Genomic DNA, 25,482 nt, shown 5'->3' on the forward strand with positions numbered 1-25,482 from the left:
GGATCCTGAATTAAGGCGCTTTTTGTAGGTTTTTAAAGTCTGTTCTATCAGTGTAGGAGATGGCTGCCCACATCACACTACCACCACCAAATCTGTCCACTTCCTGTATGCATTTTCGTGCATAACGTTCCCCACGACGCCTGTAAACATGACGTCTACCATCCGCACGGCGAAGCATAAAACGTGACTCGTCACTAAACCAAACTTGTCTCCATCGCAGTTGTGACCATACAGTGACCTTGACACCATTGACGTCGCAGCCGACGATGCAGGTCCGTTAAAATGACTACTCGAAGTGGTCGTCTTGCGCGAATACCTTCAGCGCGTAATCGGTTCCTCACTGTTTTGGCTGATATCCTGCACAATCATGGTATTGCCGTAGACGTAGACGCGGCCGTCGTGGTTCTTCCACGGAAGTGACGTAGCCCTGTGAATCATGTGCTCTGGTAGTGATACGTGGTCGACCGGATCTGGGAAGGTCACGTGTTGTCCCGTGTGTCTGATAACGGTTCCAAAGTCATGTAATGGCGCTTGGTGCTACGTGGAAAAACCTGGCTACAACAGTGTATTGTTTCCGTCATCCGGACGGCATTGCTGACGTCATTCTAATCTTATTGTAACGTGAGGTCGGAATGACGTCACACTAGAAAAGTCGTCATAGCTGAAGATTGTTGATGTCATTCGACAAATTGTGGTTCCGCTGCTGTCCTGATAGGTAAACACTAAAATTCGTCACTGTATGTAGACATCTTCGGTAATAAACAGAACATTATCTTCATGTTCATGTCGACCGGTCTAGTAGTAGAGCGTTCGCCTGGAGAGCGGGAAGGTCGATCCCCGACCGCGTCATACCAAAAGACGTTAAAAGATGGGTACTTGTCTGGCGCTCAGCATTAAGGGGCTAAAGACAAGGACTGGTCGGCTCGGAGTCAGTATACTGTGTCTGAGTTGGGTATTCATGTTAAACTGTGGCATGGTATCTCAGTGAGCTAGCACTATAAATCGGCATCAGTCCGGACTAGTACAAGCAGCCACACACACACGTGCATGCACGTTGCTATATAAGTGCAATAATCTTGGACGCGACGTTAACCCCCATTTCACCTCACCTCACATCATGTTCATGTCATACTATGTTTACGACACTCGTGCCTAAATTCCGGTATTTACCGGCTCTTTTCTCGCTCGGGGATTACCGGAATTTAGACACTCGGGTCGAAAACATAGTATGACATGAACAGGAATATAATATCCTATATGTGCATAAGTTCAGATTTAATATGATTTTTAGTTTTGTCACGTGACTTATTACTCGAGACGGTTCTGAATCAACGGGATTAATAATATTGGCAGATGAACATGGACATCTTTCACCGCTTCCGATATATATTTCGGCACACCCGCTCCCCCCCCCCCCGCCCCCCCCCCCCTCACCACCACCACCACCACCCGGGCCTATGTGGTATCAACCCCGTGGTAATACCGGGTTAGACTTATTCCCCTGCAAACCATGCTGGTCGTAAGAGGCGAGGCGAGGGTCAGATGGTCAGGCTCGTTGACGTGGTTAATAGCAGTGGTCATAACGTTAATCACCGGTTTGTCTGGTCAGACAACAAACAACAGTTCTATGATAAATCATCTTTATTCTTTAGGTAATAGGTAACATTTCGAAAATACATATTTAACAAGCTCCATTGTATAGCGGTAATAACATCAACATCTACAACTGTACATTATATATCTAACACGATTCAATTTCGCCAAATTGGCAGTGCATAGTGATTACTTGTTTGTCGGAGGTGGTGTCAGAGGCAGATCAACGATTTTGAAGAGGGAGGGCACCCCTGTGCATCAAACCTGAGGCAAAATGATTTTCGAGTATTTTCTTGAACAAATTGAAAACGAAATACCAGACCTCCTAATATGGTCGGTCGAGAAAGTCGTCAGTGCTATGTGCGTCTGTTACTCAAGTCGAAAGAACAACGCACTATTCATGACGTTTAATGTTTGGAGTATTTCGTGCAAGATTAGAGGTAATCTTGTAGCTTAATGTGTGTTTTTTTGTTCATAATATCACCAAACATGTTTTGTTTGTCTCGAAAAATACATGGCGGCGAATCCGACTAACAAATAACAAGTTTCCTGTGGCCCCACAAGCATACACGCTGATACCGATCACGTGACATTACCCGTGACGTCACGGTGCCACCTGAATACAGCCTAAATACTCTTGTGTTGTTGCAGTCACGTGACTCTACATGTAGAATTATGCCGTTTGTTTAGGATTTCATTAAGTTGAACTAAGTTCACATATAAATGCAAATTAGAACATGACATCTAATTTTAGTCTTTTTAAAAAAAATTCCCCTGCGACCTTATTCTAAATAGTCACCATGCTTAAATCTATTGCTAAAGACCCACAATGTAAGTCGAGATATCTTTTAAGATAAGATAATGATTTACGGGCCCGCCTACCCTCCTAGGTTGAAAAATAGAAAACGAATCAAGCGCTGCTTTTTTCTGACATAAAATAACATGCATAGTTTTATGCATATATTGTTAAAGGCAATAATAAGACAAACACTGCGCATCCGTCTACATATTCAGATAACGTTTTGAATAAAATCCATCTGACATGACATTTTTATTACATTTTCCCCCCTACGATCAGTAATTTTCACAAAAATGTTCGTAAACGAAGATAAAAACAAATCTTGCCTTAACTGATAGAACACACATTCTTCGGCACACAAGATGTTTGGACAACTGTATGGTTAAAAAATCAAAATATCACCATCTATCCGAACATTATCCTGATTTTAGATCTAAAAACAGGACTTGTATCCACCTGCAATAATACAGAATAATACACTTGCTGGAATGTACCATACAATATTAGCCCAGATGCGCTTTAAGACAACGATGACACAAATCTTAAAGTAATAGAGTTCATAGAAAAAAATAATAATAAAAAAATAAATAAAAAAATAAATAACACTTGATTGGCCATCCTCGATTGTCCAGTGTATTACATCTCGTTTTGAAGGCCACGGCGTTATAAAAAGCCGTCCAATCAAATTAAAAATGATGAGCGAGAAGAACTCTGTGATACGTTCGTGATATGGTGGATGGGAGGTGACGTCAATTTGGAAACGATTCAATGGCGGAAATATAATACACGGGATTCACGAGGATCCTGACTGACGTGATCGCGATGATAATAAAGACAGCATGCCTTCATCGTATCAGAACTACTTTTTGCTACGAGTGGTTTCCCTAAATGCTTTGAAACACAGCCAGTGTCATGGAAGAAATAATCATGTATCACACAGTTCCATACCACTGGAGTAGATTACATGCCATTTGAGCGGTTCCTGCCTGCAAAGTATACGTCAGTGTCAACCTAAAACACTTCGTCTAAGTCGAAATGTTGAACTATTTAATCTATTTCACTACACCCAGACTTCGGATAATACGAACTTAGAGCGACATCCGGGTTAAGGCCGGTCACGATTTCGGCACCGAATTCGGTCCTACCGGAATGTAGAGCTGAATGAAAGCACTCGGATCGACATTTATAACCAGGAAGCGCTACGGTAAAATACGTATTGTTCAATCAATATGAATGTCACACTTATCATATTTAAGGTATCCTAACATTATATACTGATCACTCCAATCTCATTAAAATACGATCTTAGTTCTCGATATCGCTAAACAAAGATCTGAGGTCATCCCATTACAGGTCACGTCAGAACGACCTTTCATCCGACCAATCAAAGCATCGTTTACTGTCACTTTTATGATCCGCAGTCGGAATGTTTCAAAGATATCAGGTACAGAATTGGTACGATGCAGTGTGAATTATACTGAACAAAAAAGTTAGGGAACATGAATATTTTGGGGGACATATTTTGTGGTGAAGACAAAAAACACAATTTCATATTTCTCAAATAAACATATTTCATGTTCCCTAATTTGTTTTGTTCAGTATATATACCAAAAATAGCAGTTTAGCTCATTCCATCGAAGGCACATGTCTATGATATAACCGGTGTAGGTGGCGCCGGATAAAGGCCGATTTCACCTGCTGCCTGTAACAAACTGCTGTACTTCTACCCATGCTTGCCGTAAAAGGTGACTATTCTTGTCGAAAGAGGCGACTAACGGGATCGGGTGGTCAGGCTCGCTGACTAGGTTGGTGCATGTCACCGTATCCCAATTGCGTCGATGGATGCTCATGATGTCAATCACTGGATTGTCTGGGCCAGACTCGATTATTTACAGACCGCCGTCATATTAGCTGGAATATTGCTGAGTGCGGCGTTAAACAACAAACAGACAAACAAATACTACTCACCTACATCTAATTTAACTGAAGGGAAGTCTTCTCCCTTTGAATATTGTTACGTCATGGTGAATAATCCTGACGTTAAAAGTATTCATACTGTTTCACAAAGATATGTTTCTTCTGTGGGGGACGGGCGTTTCGTTCGCCTAATTGCAACAAATGTATTTATTAATTCATTAAACCCCGATGGTTTTTTATTTTGTCGTCCAGTGTTATTATCATATGTCTTGCATAGCCATGGTCGGAGAGAGAGAGAGAGAGAGAGAGAGAGAGAGAGAGAGAGAGAGAGAGAGAGAGAGAGAGAGTTCTTAGTACGGAAATATAGGTTATACTGCCATTACTTCAAGATACACAAAGAGAGAGAGAGAGAGAGAGAGAGAGAGAGAGAGAGAGAGAGAGAGAGAGAGAGAGGTGTGGTCCTGACAAATCAGTGTAACTATAGGAGTCGAACCCTCGATTATGGGATTCTTATACCCCAAATTAAGGAACGTAGCTGTGCACATCGAACATTTGGCGCCTCAGACGACTTGGATTCCATGCCCCTCCCTCATCTGTGTAATAGCTAATGCCGAGATCACTAGAAGTCCGACAGTGTATATAATACACTGTATTTGTACCTGAAGACTATGAACATGTGTGGATGGTTCTTAAGTACACTTTTAATAGCTACCTTTGGTATTTACAAATGGCTAAAGGTTGCATGAATCGTGCCAATAAGTTTCCATAACATACGTGCAACGGTTAAGCCACACCTGGATACATTATCTGCATACTGGTATATTCAGTCTTCGTAATGAAGAAGCCATTTCTCTTATATCACAAACACGAACCCATTCATCGACTCGGACCCAGTTTAGAAAACATACCCCAACTATCACATCCAGATAAAAACAATCTAAATTATGTTTATGACAACGACAACAATAACAACAACATTTTCGATCATGTCACTGGTTGAAATAAACTTATTGTCAGGAATCATAGGCATTCACCAAGCGCATGTGAATAGCTTGACAATTTCTTAAATACACCAATTGTCAGTCTGAAACCTGAGTCTCATGTTCGTCCTTATTGGTGAAGAGGTCTACGTTGGTGAATCCATTTCCATGTCTTCAGCTCATTCGTAATTTATACTGCCAAATTGTTCTTTCCTTTTCAACACGTTCGTAGGGAAAAAATACCCAGTTCAACACCCGTGTCAGCTTGCCACTTCCAGTTTTATGTGCGTCTCAAAGTGCTCATCATTTACGTAATCTGCTGAATCTGGCCCTCTTTTGCTAAAGAGCGTTTTCATTGACAAGTCTTCCGGTTCGTCTTGCACCGGCGCACTCATACCTTCCTGTTTGACATATGGGACCGTGTGGTCGTCGAGTCCTTCAAATCTGTCCCCGTCCTCGTCATCGTCGATGGTTGGTCTCAAACGACCGTCAATTAGTTGTAAATCACACTGGCTGTCGTAATTGTCATAGGCTTCGATTACTGGACTTCTGATTGGAGGCTGGTCCACAGAATGAATGTCATTGCTTGCCGGAGTCACAGCCTCGTTGTGAGGCTCGTGTTTGATTGGTTGAGGTGTGGGGTTATTGGGCTCCTGTTGGGTAACTCTGGCAGAATGGGGCCTAGCTCCTCTCTGACCTTTCTTGATATTCCGAGGATGCTGAAGAAATCTGGAATGAATGGAAGTAAGATGTGGTAGAATCAAATAGATGTACACCTCTAATGTCCCTTCAATTTTTGACCAAAAAAAACCGAGAGGCTTTGTACGCAGCCTTTTCCAAAGAAAAAAATCTAAAAACATTAATCAAGAAAGCTCAATCCCAAGTAAAGGCACTGTTAGAAAATGGTTATCTCATAAAAATATTATCTCTTAAAACAAGGATGTTAGTTCTTACAATAAAAACATTTTCTCCAAGAGGAACAGCAGTATTGGGAGGTTAGGGACAAACATTTTCTGTTCTGGATGGGGTGGAGTGAGGGATGCGGGGTGGGGGGTGGTGGGGGGGGTGGTTTGGGATTTTGTCGGGAGGTAAGATTTTTTTCAGTTACAGCTGCAAAACCACATCTTTTCAAAATTAAAACTATGGCCCTGAATATTGTTTCATAGAAAGCACGTTGCCACATGTAATTTTTGTGGCATACAATTTCTGTCGTTGGAGTAGCATGGTGGTTAAAGTGTTATAAATGTGTTTTTCGACAGCCTTTGCAATATTCCAGTAACATCAGGGGAGGGGAGGGGAGCTCCAGAAATGGTCTTCACACATTGTGCTCATGTTGGGAATATTACCCAGGCCTTTGCTTTGACAAGCAAACTCTTCAACTGCTAGGCTACCCCTACCCACCCACATATAAGCAGTGTACTGTCATTCAGAGCAAAATAGACTAATACATACTGGTATGTGAGTCGTTTCCCTTGCACCTTCTTGATGATGTTCATCTTGTAGTAGTAGCGCAGGGCACGGGATAGCTTCTCGTACGTCATGTTGGTCCTGTTCTTCTGGTACCCCCACAGCTCGGCCAGGCCGGTCGGGTTGATGATGCGGAATATCAGCTCCTCCTGCTTCTCCCAGCTCACGTAGTCCCGGTACTTGGGGTCCAGCAGCAGCTGGTGGATGAACTCCCATAACAACCTGCAGTCTGAGGACAGAAGAGGACATTGTGACTCCCAAAACAACCTGCAGTCTGAGGACAGAAGAGGACATTGTGACTCCCATAACAACCTGCAGTCTGAGGACAGAAGACATTGTTACTCCCAAAGTAACCTGCAGTCTGAGGACAGAAGAGAACATTGTTACTCCCAAAGTAACCTGCAGTCTGAGGACAGAAGAGAACATTGTTACTCCCATAGTAACCTGCAGTCTGAGGACAGAAGAGAACATTGTTACTCCCATAGTAACCTGCAGTCTGAGGACAGAAGAGAACATTGTTACTCCCATAGTAACCCGCAGTCTGAGGACAGAAGACATTGTTACTCCCATAGTAACCTGCAGTCTGAGGACAGAAGACATTGTTACTCCCATAGTAACCTGCAGTCTGAGGACAGAAGACATTGTAACTCCCATAGTAACCCGCAGTCTGAGGACAGAAGACATTGTTACTCCCATAGTAACCTGCAGTCTGAGGACAGAAGACATTGTTACTCCCATAGTAACCTGCAGTCTGAGGACAGAAGACATTGTAACTCCCATAGTAACCCGCAGTCTGAGGACAGAAGACATTGTAACTCCCATAGTAACCTGCAGTCTGAGGACAGAAGACATTGTAACTCCCATAGTAACCTGCAGTCTGAGGACAGAAGAGAACATTGTTACTCCCATAGTAACCCGCAGTCTGAGGACAGAAGACATTGTTACTCCCATAGTAACCTGCAGTCTGAGGACAGAAGAGGACATTGTGACTCCCGTAGTAACCTGCAGTCTGAGGACAGAAGACATTGTTACTCCCATAGTAACCTGCAGTCTGAGGACAGAAGAGAACATTGTTACTCCCATAGTAACCTGCAGTCTGAGGACAGAAGACATTGTTACTCCCATAGTAACCTGCAGTCTGAGGACAGAAGAGAACATTGTTACTCCCATAGTAACCTGCAGTCTGAGGACAGAAGAGAACATTGTAACTCCCATAGTAACCTGCAGTCTGAGGACAGAAGAGGACATGGTTACTCCCAAAGTAACCTGCAGTCTGAGGACAGAAGAGAACATTGTTACTCCCAAAGTAACCTGCAGTCTGAGGACAGAAGAGAACATTGTTACTCCCATAGTAACCTGCAGTCTGAGGACAGAAGACATTGTTACTCCCATAGTAACCTGCAGTCTGAGGACAGAAGAGAACATTGTTACTCCCATAACAACCTGCAGTCTGAGGACAGAAGAGGACATTGTTTCTCCCATAGTAACCAGCAGTCTGAGGACAGAAGAGGACATTGTGACTCCCATAGTAACCTGCAGTCTGAGGACAGAAGAGGACATTGTTACTCCCATAGTAACCTGCAGTCTGAGGACAGAAGAGGACATTGTTACTCCCATAGTAACCTGCAGTCTGAGGACAGAAGGGGACATGGTTACTCCCATAGTAACCCACAGTCTGAGGACAGAAGAGGACATGGTTACTCGCATTGTAACCTGCTGTCTGAGGACAGAAGAGGACATGGTTACTCCCGTTGTAACCTGCAGTCTGAGGACAGAAAAGGACATTGTTACTCCCATAACAACCTGCAGTCTGAGGACAGAAGAGGACATTGTTACTCCCATAGTAACCCGCAGTCTGAGGACAGAAGAGGACATTGGTACTCGATAACAACCTGCAGTCTGAGGACAGAAGAGGACATTGGTACTCCCATAACAACCTGCAGTCTGAGGACAGAAGAGGACATTGGTACTCCATAACAACCTGTCGTCTAAGACAGAAGAGGACATTGGTACTCCCATTACAACCTGCAGTCTGAGGACAGAAGAGGACATTGTTACTCCCATAGTAACCTGCAGTCTGAGGACAGAAGAGGACATTGTTACTCCCATAGTAACCTGCAGTCTGAGGACAGAAGAGGACATTGGTACTCCATAACAACCTGAAGTCTGAGGACAGAAGAGGACATTGGTACTCCATAACAACCTGTAGTCTGAGGACAGAAGGGGACATTGGTACTCCCATAGTAACCTGCTGTCTGAGGACAGAAGAGGACATGGTTACTCCCGTTGTAACCTGCAGTCTGAGGACAGAAGAGGACATTGTTACTCCCATAGTAACCCGCAGTCTGAGGACAGAAGAGGACATTGTTACTCCCATAACAACCTGCAGTCTGAGGACAGAAGGGGACATTGGTACTTCATAACAACATGCAGTCTGAGGACAGAAGAGGATATGGTTACTCCCATAGTAACCTGCAGTCTGAGGACAGAAGAGGACATTGTGACTCCCGTAGTAACCTGCAGTCTGAGGACAGAAGAAGACATTGTGACTCCCATAGTAACCTGCAGCCTGAGGACAGAAGAGGACACTGTGACTCCCATAACAACCTGCAGTCTGAGGACAGAAGAGGACATTGTTACTCCCATAGTAACCTGCAGTCTGAGGACAGAAGAGGATATTGTTACTCTAGTAGTAACCTGCAGTCTGAGGACAGAAGAGGACATTGGTACTCCCATAACAACCTGTAGTCTGAGGACAGAAGAGGACATTGGTACTCCCATAACAACCTGCAGTCTGAGGACAGAAGAGGACATTGGTACTTCATAACAACCTGCAGTCTGAGGACAGAAGAGGACATTGGTACTCTCATCTTACCTCCTTCGCCTTTCTTAAGGTGGGGCATGTTGAGATCAGCTGACACGTCACGTGATATGGAGCCCTCTGATGATTGGTGTATATGATTCTCAAGTTCCTCTCGGTATTCCATTTCCTCATCGCCTGTAATGCAACAAAATGTCTGATAAAGACAAAATCAGTCATTAATAAAACAAAAACACACGGTATCAAATGACTTTGCAACAACTAATGAAAATGCGACCGCATTGTCGCACATGTCGATCTCATTGTCAGAGCTGTCGATCTCACCTTCGCACGTGTCGGTCTCGCTGTCATAAAGGTCGGTCTGACTGTCGCAATGTCGGTTTTCTCTGTCACAACTGTGCAGAGTTGCGTTCCTTGGACACGCCAGAAACCTATGATTGTGGGTTCGAATCCCGGTTCGCCCCGATCATGTTTCTATGTTTGTCAGCACCATACCGGTGCTCGTGGGTTTCACCGAAGTGGTAAACGTCTAAGACCTGCATCACTTCGGGCTTTCCTCCCACATAAAGCTGACACGTCGTGATATTACTGGACTGGACCACCCGATCCCGTGAGTCGCCTCTTACGACGAACACGGTTGCTGAAGACAAATTCTAACCCGGATCTTCACGGAGTTTTTACAGTACATAGGGACTAAGGACCAACACGCGGCCTATAGGTACTTTATAGTGTATACAGTGAAACTTCGTGAATCCGGACCCCGTTTGTACAGACATTCCGTAATCCGGACAATAAGTGTTGACCATGTGTAACTAATTAAAGGGTCCCATTACGTAGCAGTGATGCGTTAATCCGGACAATTGTTAATCCGGACAATGATTTCACGGGGCTCGGTATTGGCGTTCACTACATAATGATACCCCTGCTTTCAACCATATCTATCCACAGCCATCATCGACTGTCCAAATGTTTCTATTCTATCATGATAACCATTTTCTGGTGTCCCCCGCCGTGATATTGCTGGAATATTGCTAAAGCGGCGTAAAACAATACTCACTCACTATCATGATAAATTTCTAGTACCCATTCGCTTCGAGTTGAGTGTGGTGCGAATGACACGACACTAAAAATAAGTGTCAAATCAAATGACACTCCTTCATCATTTGCGCAAGCAGCGATATATACAGTACTCGACTCGAGTGTTGCGTGTCGTCACAGATAGAACCGAAACGTCTTGTGGCATTAGGAATTATCTCAGTAGACCCGTGAAGATTCCGGGGTAGAATAGGTCTTCAGCAACCCATGCTTGCCGTAAAAGGTGACTATGTATGTCGTAAGAGACGACTAACGGGATTGGGTGGTCAGGCTCGCTGACTTGGTTGATCCAAATTGCGTGGATCGATGCTCATGATATTAATCACTGGGTTGTCTGGTCCAGACTTGACTATTTACAGACCGCCGTCATACAGCTGGAATATTGCTGAGTGCGGCGTTAAACAACAAACCATCCAACCAACCTATCTCAGTACTCGGGGAAACATCTTTTCAAGCTAAACTATCTTTTAGAACAGTCTTTTGACAATATATGAAGCTCGCATGGGAGCTGAATGTAGATCTACACCGTGGTACCATTGATATAGCTGACTACAAAAGTCCCTAAGAAACCACCTCGAAGTACCCCTTTAATCCTACCTTCAGGGGGCGACTCTGTGTCTGACAAGGCACTGTCTGTGTCCGTGTTGGTTAAGGCAGGACTCAACACGCTCTCTGTAACAGAACAAGCCTCTTTAACAAACCAGGAAGTCTACTGTTATTAACATGTCGAGCCTATGTATATCCTATTCATGGATTATTCTGTATATTCCATTGACCGTGTGCTCTATGTCAGCATGGATAGCTGCACTTTTTTGCCATTTGAAATGTTAACAGATTCAATTATGAAAGTGTCTAGGCTTTAAAGCGTTGTTCCTGGTTGTTCGAACAGACCTTAGAAACCAATTTTAATAATACCGTATTCGACGTAATAAGCGCCCACGGCGATATTTGCTAATATCTTGCATGGCTAGTGAACAATCCCAATTAGCACCCTTCCGATTGATTAATGTACACAAGATTTATTTATTCGTGTATAATACGCACTCGTGTGTTATATGCACCCTTAATTATGGGCAATTCAATTCCGGAAAATATATCTGTCGTGTATAATTCTCTTGTATCATTCAGGCTGTCAGCATCAACCACGGAATTTACGATATTTCAACTCTGTTTTTTTTTCACTAAAACTTTATTCTAATAAGAGCCCCCTATTTCTAATTTTGAGAGCGCCCTGGGCGTTTATTAGGTCGAATACGGTAATAACATTGGGCCGGGGCCCAAAAAACGACCTTTGGGTCACCGTAAGTCTGGGTTAGAGTGTGGAAATTTCGCTACTATCGCTTCAGGGACGGGGCCCTGACCGAAGTGTGCTGTGGACTCAAAGCATAAAGATGTGCTAGGCCTCCCGGGTAATTAGTGAGTGAGTGAGTGAGTGAGTATGGTTTTACGCCGCTTTTAGCAATATTCAAGCAATATCACGGCGAGGGACACCAGAAAATGGGCATCACACATTGTACCCATATCGGGACTCGAACACGGGTCTTCGGCGTGACGAGCGAACGCTTTTACCACTAGGCTACCCTACCGCCCCCGGTAAGTAAAATAACAGTGTTTGAATAGATCGATCAAGAACGTAATATGGCTTTCTTTGATTAACTTGCATCCTTGCACAGGTTGCAGTTGTTTCCAAGCTAAAAGCTATTTTTGTTCATGCAGAGGTCCTGACGCGGAGGTACTGATGTGAAGGTCCTGACGCGGAGGTACTGATGTGAAGGTCCTGACGCGGAGGTACTGATGTGAAGGTCCTGACGCGGTGGTACTGGATGTGAAGGTCCCGACGCGGTGGTACTAAGGTGAAGGTCCAGACGCGGAGGTACTGGATGTGAAGGTCCTGACGCGGAGATCCTGATGTGTAGGTCTGGACGCGGAGGCACTAACGCGGGGTCCTGACGCGGATTTACTGATGTGAAGGTCCTGACGCGTTGGCACAAGACGTGAGGTGTGGATGTGAAGTTCCTGATGTGAAGACCCAGGCGCGGAGGTCCCGACACCAAGGTCCTGACTTGGATGAACTGCCGCGAAGGTCAGGAGACTTGTGAAATCTAGTGTCAGACACGTAAAGGCGGACAACTCGAAACATACTTCAACAGCTTCAATAATGTCCCTGAGCCCTATTCTGTATTTTCTGTACCATACCAACCACTAATGAAATACATTAAGAGATCTGCTCGACGTACCCTAACCCATAAACCCCTACATCCCCAATGTATTTGACCTTCAACGGGAGCTTGTTGCAAGGAGCAGTGCTGGGCGTGAGGATGCACAACAGAAACCATCCTCTACGACTACCTGGAATGTGGACTTTAGGGCTGAGATCTTTATGTGGTGGCAACGGGGACGGATATGACGTCACAGGCCCAGGTAGGATGGGGATGTAGGACTTGTGCGGCTTGTCCGTGCTGAATGTTGGTTGCATGCTGCAGTTTGCAGGGCTGTCTGTCAGAAGGAGGATGCCATTTGTTCGGTGTTCCTGGTTGTGTACCAGGGCTGCTGAAACGACAAAGAAGTGAGTGAGTTTGGTTAACTTTGCTTTGAAAAGTATCTCAGTTCTGTGACGGCATGTGAGCTTAATATGGAGGCAAGCCTGAACTGACGCAGGTGGGTGGCTTTTTCATCTGTCACAAAATCTTCCAGCATGGCTATACTGCTGACAAACCATCATTATCAGATCGAATCTGGCATTTGAACCCACGATCAGCACATCCTGGCAAGACAAAGGGACGCAACTCTGAACATAGATTCAACATTGGATGTGCTTGTGAAAATTTTGTGAAATAACCCTGATAAATCCCACGTTATCAGAATAAGCCACTGAGTCGCTTTAGCAATATTCCAGCTATACTGCGACGAAGGACACCAAAAATCGACTTAACACATAGGTGTAACCAGTGAGTGAGTGTGTGAGTTGGGTTTCACACCGCTTTTAACAGTATTCCAGTCATATCATGGCGTGTCCGAAGTGATGCAGGTCTCAGACGTTTACCACTTCGGTGAAACCCACGAGCATGGGTATGGTGCTGACAAACCTAGAAACATAATCGGGGCCAACCGGGATTTGAACCCACAAGCATAGGTTTCTGGCGTGCCCAAGGGACGCAACTCTGCACAGCGAATCGCGGCGCCTTAGACGACTGGGCCACCCGTGCCCCCTATAGGTGTAACCATGTGGGAATTGAACCGGGACTTTGGCGTGACGATCGAACGCGTTAACCACTAGGCTACCCCGCTGCTCCGTTATCAGATTGAAAACCAAAAAGAAAAGCAGCTCTACCTGGCGGAGGTTGTTTCAGCTGTGGACACGTGATATGGCGACCGAAGCCCGAAGCGGCATCTGGCGGCGGGATTGTAGGAAAGGGTGAGTAAGAGCAGGGTGGTGGTACTGTAAGTAAATGGTTAACGTCATGAATGGTAGCTAACATCTTCTATTAACCAGGGTATTATATCTCCATTCTATTATCACCGGGTGACAGGAACCTGGGAGCATGGACTCTCTGCAATGTTATTAATCTCCATGGCAACACACAACCTTCCAATTGAGAGTGTTGAATAGTAGATGCTGCAGCGTAGTTCAACACCACATGAGAGTAAGTAAACTACGGCTATAACGAACTCAAGGAAACCACTAATTTTAATTCGTTTTAACCGTAGTTCGTTATAAGCATATGTAAAACAAATATACAACAAATGGACGGGGCCAAAAAATAGTTCGTTTTCCGGAGGTTCGTTGTAAGCGTGTTTGTTACAAACGTAATTTATTGTTCTGTGTTCATAGTTGGCACCAAAAAAATGTAACTGTTAGTGTAACACCCCCGTCCCCAATACTGTCCCTCCCCCCTACAAAACACAAATCTCTCACACCTGCAGTCTTTCCTCATACTGGCTACTTATGATTTATGAATAAATGCATAGATATACTCAGAGCCAGTACAAAATGTCACGGTGACATTCCAAAGTAGGTCATGTCATGTTGATATCTCCAATGTTGTAAAACACCTTGTTATGTTCGGGTAATATATAAAAATATGTCGCCGTGCTCCAACGCCGAAACTATCCCATTAAGGAGCGCAACTCGTCCACTTTTTATTGACTTAATCTTTTTTTCACAATTCAACCCCTTTGTATTCCTTTGTCCCGCAAAAAACTCCCAATGTTGCATTCGAATCTTGGTAGTGAATTCGAACCCCAGCTTCGCTTAGTAAGTGAGTGAGTATGGTTTTACGCCGCTTTTAGCAATATTCAAGCAATATCGCGGTGGGAGACACCAGAAATGGGCTTCACACATTATACCCATGTGGGGAATCGAACCCGGGTCTTTGGCGTGACAAGCGAACGTTTTAACAACTAGAGTACCCCACCGCCCCGTCTAGAATATAGTTGGTTTGTCAGCACAACACGTGTGCTTGTTCACAACACTGGTAAAAAGTAACTTCCGGCTCTCCTCTCGCATCCTCCGTCACGCCGGGATGTAACTGGGATATTATTCAACCCAACACGCAATCTCCCTCATCTGGCAGAGCGAGTGAGTATTTTAGGTTTAACGCCGCTTTGAACAGTATTCCAGTTATATCACGGCGTGTCAGCTTGGTATTGGAGGAAAACCCGAAGTGATGCAGGTCCATGTCGTTTACCACTTACCACGGTTAAGCTACTGACAAATCTAGAAATAAAATCGGGGCGAACCGGGATTCGATCCCACGATCATGGCGTCTCTGGCGTTCCCAAGGGACGCAACTTTGCACAGGGTATTAAACAACTAGCCCCCCTCAACTGTCCGAGAATGTGTTGAAAGAAATAACTTCCGGTTTTTGGTACAGGCAAAAAACTAATGTAACAAATGCGTAAACACATGCGTGTATTTATGTACGTATAATATACGTATAATATACGTATTTGTTTACCTGTACGTATTATCGAATATACCGATCAAAGCAGTGTTAAACCCAACCCACTCTCTCATTCACTCACTCAAATAATGAATTTTGGTGTCTTTGGTAGGCATTTAGAACTTGTTACTTCACAGACAAAGTTATATGGATTTCAGTCATTGTGTACTAAGATTACAGAAGTTGAAACCCATACACTTCGCGTGTCATTGATGTTGACTTTGAAAGCGTCAAATGATATTATTTTATTTTTTCTGAGCGACTTCCTCATCTCGAAAAAATAAAGAAGGTATTCCGGTGTTCTGTTTCTACTGACATGCACAATGACTTTACAATGTCAATATGAAATTGTCAGCAGCAGCGTCACGTCAAGTTACCCCGGTGTGTGTATTTTCGGACATTATAATATTGCAAACACGACAAGTCGATTAGAGAGCAACCGCTATTCTCCCAATTTAGTTTTGTCCCGTCGTTTATCGGAGATCAGGCCTTTCTTAAAGGAAATAGGGTATTCTGAACTTGATGTGCAGTCTATTGGAGGCCCGACTGTTTGTTTGTTTGTTGTTTAACGCCGCACTCAGCAATATTCGAGTCTGGACCAGACAATCCAGTGATTGATATCATGAGCATCGATCTACGCAATTGGAATACGATGACATGCATCAACCAAGTCAGCGAGCCTGACCACTCGATCCCGTTAGTCGCCTCTTACGACAAGCGTAGTCGCCTTTACGACAAGCATGGGTTGCTGAAGACCTCTCCACCAGGATGGTCAAGGGTCGGAGACCACACGTCTTTCGAGTGGTTTTTATTGTAAACCCGGCGTCAACTAGAGACCAGCCAGTATTGAATACGCCTCCAATTTGATTTTGACCCGTCGTTATAACGGAGACCCGGCGACTATTATAGTTGTTATTTGTTGTTTAACGCCACACTCAGCAATATTCCAGCTATATGACGGCGGTGAGACTATTAAAGGAACTACGGTAATCTGAACTTAATGCGCATTTACATCATACAGCTGCTGTGTGGAATGGGAAGGGAAAGTTAGCTGCTGTACCAGGAAGCTAGTGTGTGTTGACAGCTGTCCCCTTATTGGGTTAATCTACATTCGTTCCCATAAAACAAAGTCGTAACTACCCCTGTGTCCCTGCAGTTATCCTTTGTACCTAGTCACTGGAAATGGGCAGTCCGAGCAAGATTGATCCAACACACTTATACGTATACTCTGTACTCGACCAGGACGATCTAAAGGGCGACCCGAGTGGTCAGGACATTTGCTCCACTAACACAACCCTTAATAACCGCTGCACCAACACAACAACAACCGCTTTACCAACACAACCTCCAATAACCGCTGCATCAACACAACCGCTGTACCAACACAACCACCAACAACAGCTGCACCAACACAACCTCCAATAACCGCTGCACCACCACAACCGCTGTACCAACACAACCACCAACAACAGCTGCACCAACACAACCTCCAATAACCGCTGCACCATCACAACCGCTGTACCAACACAACCACCAACAACCGCCGCATCAACACAACCTCCAATAACCGCAGCACCAACACAACCGCTAATAACCGCTGCACCAACACAACAACAACCGCTGTACCAACACAACCTCCAACAACCGCCGCATCAACACAACCTCCAATAACCGCAGCACCAACACAACCGCTAATAACCGCTGCACCAACACAACAACAACCGCTGTACCTACACAACCACCAACAACAGCTGCACCAACACAACCGCTAATAACCGCTGCACCAACACAACAACAACCGCTGTACCTACACAACCACCAACAACAGCTGCACCAACACAACCTCCAATAACCGCTGCACCACCACAACCGCTGTACCAACACAACCACCAACAACAGCTGCACCAACACAACCTCCAATAACCGCTGCACCACCACAACCGCTGTACCAACACAACCTCCAATAACCGCTGTACCAACACAACCACCAATAACCGCCGCATCAACACAACCTCCAATAACCGCGGCACCAACACAACCGCTAATAACCGCTGCACCAACACAACAACAACCGCTGTACCAACACAACCACCAATAACCGCCGCATCAACACAACCTCCAATAACCGCGGCACCGACACAACCGCTAATAACCGCTGCACCAACACAACAACAACCGCTGTACCAACACAGCCCTTGATAACAGCTGCACCAACACAGCCCTAATACCCACTGCACCGACATAACTGCCAATAACCGCCGCACCGACACAACCGCCAATAACCGCTGCACTAACACAGCCCTAATAACCGCCGCACCGACACAACCGCAAATAACCGCTGCACCAACACGACCACCAACAACCCCAAAGCCCAAAAGACTTATTGCAAACATCAGGCGTGGGGGCGTATGTGAAGACTTTCTAAAATGCCTATAACATCAATACTTCTTTCAAAAGAAGGGCATCCAACTCGAATGCCGTGCACTTGTTAATGCGGCATAAAACATCGGTGGACAAAGCTGTCACGAGGAGGCAAAGCTGCATAGAAATTAGAGCCTTGTTTTCTAAACACGCTGCGTAAATACGTGGACGGTACGTGGAGCCGTGCGACGATCGGTAATTGTCGTCACTGTCTGTGACATCTTAAGGAAACAACAAAAATAAAATAAAATTGCAACACGGACCTGATCATAAGGAAAACGGTCATAAAATTCACAGGATATATGTGGTTGTATTTCCGCCAACCTGTGTTGCAACTGGTAGTTCCCAGTATGACTGAACCAAGTACTGAGAATAAACGGCAGGGGGCGCGCCACAACACCCACGGGCGCTCGAGGCGCACCAAATATGCATCCGCATATTATACATAATCCGTGTTTTAGTTATATATCAAGAAATATATCAAACTGCATCTGCATGTTTTATTATATACCAGGCATATATGATTGGTTATACGATATACAGTTAATAAACCAGAAATGGGCTTCACACTTTGTAACCAACGTATTTAGAAAAAGGAGTCCTATCTACAGTGTATTTCTTATTTAAAGAGGTGAAAAAAACCCAAAGCCTTAAGCCCTCAACATAATACCAGCTATATACAGCTCCAACACTACACTAGCTATACACATTTTCAACACTATACCAACGATACACAGCTTCAACAATATAGCAGCGATACACAGCTTCAACACTGTACCAGTTATACACAGCTTCAACATTACACAAGCTGTACACAGCTTCAACACTACACCAGCTATACACAGCTTCAACACTATACCAGCTATACACAGCTTCATCACTATACAAGCTATAAACAGCTTCAACACTACACCAGCTGTACACAGCTTAAACACTACACCAGCTATACACAGCTTCAACACTACACCAGCTATACACAGCTTCAACACTATACCAGCTAAACACAGCTTCAACACTATACCAGCTATACACAGCTTCATCACTATACAAGCTAAACACAGCTTCAACACTACACCAGTTATACACAGCTTCAACACTACACCAGCTATACACAGCTTCAACACTATACCACCGATACACAGCTTCAACACTACACCAGCTATAAACAGCTTCAACACTACACTAGCTATACACATTTTCAACACTACACCAGCTATAAACAGCTTCAACACTACACCAGCTAAACACAGCTTCAACACTATACAAGCTATACACAGATTCAACACTATACCAGCTATACACAGCTTCATCACTATACAAGCTATACACAGCTTCAACACTACACCAGTTATACACAGCTTCAACACTATACCAGCTATACGCAGCTTCAACACTATACCAGCGATGCACAGCTTCATCACTATACAAGCTATAAACAGCATCAACACTACACCAGCTATACACAGCTTCAACACTATACAAGCTATACACAGCTTCAACACTATACCAGCTATAAACAGCTTCAAAATTACACCAGCTATGCACAGCTTCAACACTGCACCAGCTATACACAGCTTTAACACTATACAAGCTATACACAGCTTCAACATTACACCAGCTATACACAGCTTCAACATTACACCAGCTATACACAGCTTCAACACTATACCAGCTATACACAGCTTCAACACTACGCCAGCTATACACGGCTTCAACACTATACCAGCTATACACAGCTTCAACATTACACCAGCTATACACATCTTCAACACTACACCGGCTATACACAGCTTCAACACTATACCAGCTATACACAGCATCAACACTACACCAGCTATACACAGCTTCAACACTATACCAGCTATACACAGCTTCAACACTATACCAGCTAGACACAGCTTCAACACTTACCATCTATACACAGCTTAAACACTACACCAGCTGTACACAGCTTCAACACTACACCATCTTTACACAGCTTCAACACTACACCAGCTGTACACAGCTTCAACACTATACCAGCTATACACAGCTTCAACTTAAACCAGCTATACACAGCTTCAACACTACACCGGCTATACACAGCTTCAACACTATTCCAGATAGACACTGCTTCAACACTACACCAGCTATACACAGCTTCAACACTACACCTGCTTTACACAGCTTCAACACTATTCCAGATATACACACCTTCAACACTATACCAGCTATACACAGCTTTAACACTATTCCAGATATACACAGCTTCAACACTATACCAGCTATACACAGCTTCAACACTATAGAACGATACAAATTTTCAACTTTACCATAAGAACACAATGGCGTATTTTTTTTCACAGTATATACAGTATGTCTAAATTATGACATTAAGACGTTCAACATTTGGTCGTTCGGCATTAACTGCCTCCGTTATTTTTGGGTAGAGCGTCTGCCCGGAGGGCGGAAGATCGGGGGTGCGATCTCCGGCTGCTTCATAACAAAAGACGATAAACGATTTGTACTTCTTGTTACGCTGCCTGGCACTCGGCCTTAAGGGGCTAAAACAAGGACTGGTAGGCTCAGTCAGTACACTGTGTCTGAGTGGGGTATTCATATTAAACTGCGGCATGGTATGTCAGTGGGCTAGCGCGCGCACGCACGCACGCGAATATTCGGTTTGGAACTGGATGTTTGTATCAGGTCAGGGTGAGACAAAACATGGTATCTAGGCCAGTCAGAAAATACTCTTATTTCTCAAACCCGAATGGATAGGGGTGAACAATTGTGTTATATTATTATATTTCTTTAGTCGGTTACAAATCTACATAATATACATAGACCTTATTTGGCCACCGGTGCAAGCGAAACTTGAGTTGTTTTCTGTGAATGATATTTTATTTTGGGAGCTTTAACCCCTGAATTAAACATGACGTTTTTCAGTAACAAACATTTTTTTTCAATGGCGGCCATGTTTAAAATCGGATCAGAATTCTATGAACTGTTTTAGAGACACTGGTAGTTTGTTGTTTAACGGCGGTCCGTAAATAATCGAGTCTGGACCAGACGATCCAGTGATTGACATCATGACCATCATGACGATCTACGCAATTGGGATCCGATGACGTGCAATAACCAAATCACCGAGCCTGATCACCCGATCCCGTTAGTCGCTTCTTAGGACAAGCATGGGTTGCTGAAGAACTATTCCACCCGGATCATCACGGGTAACAATAGCCGGGATTATCCTTCGCAAATCACAAAGTTAACAGACAGATTGACGGAACGTCAACACCATAACCCCTTGAACTTTTCTTCCTGGGGAACTAAAATCGGAACCGGGAAAGATTCTTTAAAGTTCTAGGCGGAGGGAAATAACTGAGTGATAAAAAACCGATAGAGGAAGGAATGATCTGTCTTGTTTCGAGGAAGCTACTTCATTGTTCAAACAAAACCATATATATTTCCTATACCTCTTACATACCGATAAACAATGCACGTTGCTGCGGTGATTGAAGTACGATTGCACGGACGCCCAATTTAATCATCCTTCTCGTTTCGCCGGAACTAGCGATAAGGAAGCGATGCTGATTGGTTCAAATGTGCCACTCAAATTGACGAATGCCAGCTATTAACCCATCGTTTCCCTATCTGTGACCTGTCACATATTCACACGAAGGAAGCAACGTCGACTCTATTGCAGGAACTGACATAATGATACGTGTCATGAATTTCCTTCATGTAATGCTCGAGGCATCCTTATGATTTCCTTAAATAATTCATAGATTGAAATATTGATTTGGCTTGATGGCTGAGGGATGATGGGGACAGACACAATCTTGTTTTTTTTCGTAAGTGGACTGAACTTAATGTATTCTGGTACACTTCCTGATTGGTTACATATTCTAATCTTCACGCGATGTCATCACGGCAAACTGCTTGTGCACTTCTATGTCACTGTAAATATGCTTCCTGGTCGATAGGAACTTTCTTAATACCACCAGTGTATATGGGGCTGAATGAATTTTTTTTTTAAAGATCAGCTTTGAAAAAATGACTGCCAGAGATTTCGGAACCAGTACCTTTGTTTGTTTTTAACGCCGCACTCAGCAATATTCCAGCTATATGACGCGATCTGTAAATAATCGAGTCTGAGTGAGTGAGTGAGTTGGGTTTAACGCCGCTTTTAACAGTATTCCAGCAATGTCGCGGCGTGTCAGCTTAATGTGGGAGGAACGCACGAAGTGATGCTGGTCTCAGACGTTTACCACTTCGGCGAAACCCACGAGCACGGGTATGGAGCTGACAAACCTAGAAACATAATCGGGGCGAATCGGGATTCGAACAAACCCATTAGGTTTCTGGCGTGCCAAAGGGACGCAACTCTGCACGGCGAATTGCGGCGCTTTAGACGACTGGGCCACCCGTGCCCCCTAATCGAGTCTGGATCAGACAATCCAGTGATTGACATCATGAGCATCGATCCACGCAATCGAGATACGATGACATGCATCAACCAAGTCAGACCACCCGATCCCGTTAGTCGTCTCTTACGACAAGCACAGTCACCTTTTATGGCAAACATTGGTTGCTGAAGACCTATTCTACGCGGGATCTTCACGGGTCGGAACCAATACCTAACGCCCCGAGACATCCGAACATGGCATGTGGACCATGTAATTCCTCCATGCACGTGGTTAGGGTATCATTCTTGATTTTGACATTTCACTGAAAGGTCGTCAGATCGCTCCGGGCCATTTGTATTGTTGGTTTTCATAATCAACGGTAACACTTAGCTCTCTCTTGCTTCTATGCAGTCTTTGTGATCCGATTGGGAATGCGTCCTGTACACCGCGAATGAGTACCTCCAGCAGTAAAACGTCTCCATAATGCAATGGCCAGCCATGATACTTGACCCTTCCCCCATAGAGAACCGTTCGGACATTATTGAAAGACTTGTTAGTCGACAGTAAAGGCCACCCGCTACGTTAGCCGAACTGGCCAAGGCGACGCAAGAGGAGTGGGTATGACTGCCTCAAATTGTCGTTGAATTGATTCCGACCATGTCATGCCGTATAAACGAATGTTTGACCAATCGAGGGGACAGTACCCGTTAATGATCAAGGCATCTCAAACGTTCATTGTTTAACCCAAACCCCTGTTGTCTTTCTTGGTTATTTACACCCTTACAATACACCGCCAATATGTTCTGTTCATTGTCATGTTACACCTAGTCCTTCCTTCTTCATTCGATACCTCTTTGTATTTCTGTATCTGTTATTTTCGAATAACGCATGATCTTTCTTGGAGAGAATATTTTCCGGCGGCGGTTGTCTGAGAGGTTTGCGCGGAGGTTGTCTGAGAGGTTTGCGCGGAGGTTGTCTGAGAGGTTTGCGCGGAGGTTGTCTGAGAGGTTTGCGCGGAGGTTTGGGCAGAACAGACCCCTGATAATGAATATGAAAGAACTTTGACAGCGTATAGGCTACTCCTAGTTAAGTCTGAAGAACGAAGCCACAGAACGTCAAAGCAAGTGTTCACTCTATCAGTCATTGGTTTGAGTGAGTGAGTGAGTGAGTGAGTGAGTGAGTGAGTATGGTTTTACGCCGCTTTTAGCAATATTCCAGCAATATCACGGCGGGGGACACCAGAAATGGGCTTCACACATTGTACCCATGTCGGGAAGCGAACCCGGGTCTTCGGCGTGACGAGCGAACGCTTTAACCACTAGGCTACCCGACCGCCCCTCATTGGTTTGAAACAAAACCAGTAACCCTAGGGTAAGAAGGGCGCCAGTGAGAAGACGTAACAAGGGAATCAGTACGTTTCAAGTTTTATGATCTGGGGCCAACGTGACCATAGCTCTGAGGTTCTCGTAAGTAAGCTCGCACGTGTTAAGGTATTGGAGTTACGCTCGACGTACGCTAAGATCGCTGTTTGCCCAGGTCAGGAAGGTTCCTTAAAAAAGGACCCGTGAAGATCCGGGGTAGAATAGGTCTTCACCAGCCCATGCTTGCCGTAAGAGGCGACTAACGGGATCGGGTGGTCAGGCTCGCTGACTTGGTTGATGCATGTCATCGTATCCCAATTGCGTAGATCGGTGCTCATGATGTCAGTCACTGGATCGTCTGGTCCAGACTCGGTTATTTACAGACCGCCGTCATATAGCTGGAATATTGCTGAGTGCGGCGTAAAACAACAAAAAAGCAAATAAACAAACCTTTCTTACAAAAATACTGTTTGCAGCGCTGAGCATCTGTCCAAGTTGGAAGCGCTATATAAATGCATGATTATTTGATACAGTTCTGGTCATATTGTCAGCATAAGGTAGAACACCACTGCACCGTGAGGACTGTAAACTAGGCATACTTACTTTCGTGTTTGCTGATAAGTCTTTGTAGAGCATTAAACAGGAGGTCTCCCGATGTGGGGTCACGCTCCATGAAGTCAGCCCGGGTCAAGAGACCGAGAGCCTTTCCTGCAACACGTAAATAGGGGTCAGTGTGTGACTAAAGGGAGAACACGGGTCAGTGTGTGACTGTAGGGACAACATGGGTCAGTGTAAATGTAGGGACAGGCAACAGGGGTCAGTGTGACTGTAGGGATAGACAACAGAGGTCATTGTGACTGTAGGGACAGGCAAAAGGGGTCAGTGTGACTGTAGGGACAGACAACAGGGGTCAGTTTGACTATAGGGACAGACAACAGGGGTCAGTGTGACTGTAGGGACAGACAACAGGGGTCAGTATGACTGTAGGGACAGACAACAGGGGTCAGTGTGACTGTAGGAACAGACATCAGGGGTCAGTGTGACTGTAGGGACAGACAACATGGGTCAGTGTGACTGTAGGGTTAGACAACAGGGGTAAGTTTGACTGTGGGACAGACATCAGGGGTCAGTGTGACTGTAGGGACAGACATCAGGGGTCAGTTTGACTGTAGGGACAGACAACAGGGGTCAGTGTGAAAGTAGGGATAGACAGCAGGGGTCGGTGTGACTATAGGGACGGACGGGGGGGGGGGGGGGGGGGGGGGGTCAGTGTGACTGTAGGGACAACAGGGGTCAGTGTGACTGTAGGGACATAGGATGAAGGATCGTGTATGGCAACATGTCCGTCAGTCTGGAACTGTTAAAAAATACTTTTTCTTACGAAACAAACCCTCATCTTATCTAATATGTATGCACAATCACGTTTGGTGCCTTAAGGGGTTGTAAACTGCATGATATCACATTCAAGCATAGGGGTATGTACAAATGTCAAGTGGGATTATTTACAATGCATTTCACATTTCATACAAAGAAACTGTTTTACAAATGAGTTGTTTACCACAGCAGACGCAGGCTAGCGAGTGATGGGTGAGGGCGTGGGCGTGGGTTAGCGTGGTGCCGAAATAAACAGGTGCACTTCTTCTGTCCCCACAATTATGCGGGGTAGGGTTGACCTGTGCACATACCCTAAATCACGA

The 25,482-nt window shown here is 44.7% G+C and overlaps 1 protein-coding gene across 13 annotated transcripts in view; it reads right to left on the reverse strand.

The window, feature by feature from the left end:
• Positions 1-1,626: 1,626 nt before the first annotated feature.
• LOC124117566 (transcription factor ETV6-like) overlaps positions 1,627-25,482 on the reverse strand; it is a 91,947-nt gene continuing 68,091 nt past the window's right edge. For 11 of the 13 annotated variants that reach the window (XM_046479514.2, XM_046479517.2, XM_046479513.2 and 8 more), the window contains exons 4-10: positions 24,389-24,493; positions 14,004-14,111; positions 13,019-13,222; positions 11,270-11,344; positions 9,632-9,754; positions 6,742-6,985; positions 1,627-6,018 (exon numbers count right to left, since the gene is read on the reverse strand). In XM_046479514.2, coding sequence (XP_046335470.1) covers positions 5,550-6,018; positions 6,742-6,985; positions 9,632-9,754; positions 11,270-11,344; positions 13,019-13,222; positions 14,004-14,111; positions 24,389-24,493 — 1,328 coding nt within the window. In that variant the 3' untranslated portion in view covers positions 1,627-5,549. The remainder of the gene's footprint in view (positions 6,019-6,741; positions 6,986-9,631; positions 9,755-11,269; positions 11,345-13,018; positions 13,223-14,003; positions 14,112-24,388; positions 24,494-25,482) is intronic. The other 2 variants (XM_046479511.2, XM_046479510.2) reach the window with 2 other exon arrangements.

The sequence above is a fragment of the Haliotis rufescens genome, unplaced genomic scaffold (genome assembly GCF_023055435.1).
Source record: "Haliotis rufescens isolate VD_foot unplaced genomic scaffold, xgHalRufe1.0.p SCAF_6, whole genome shotgun sequence".
Taxonomy (NCBI): Eukaryota; Metazoa; Mollusca; class Gastropoda; order Lepetellida; family Haliotidae; genus Haliotis; species Haliotis rufescens.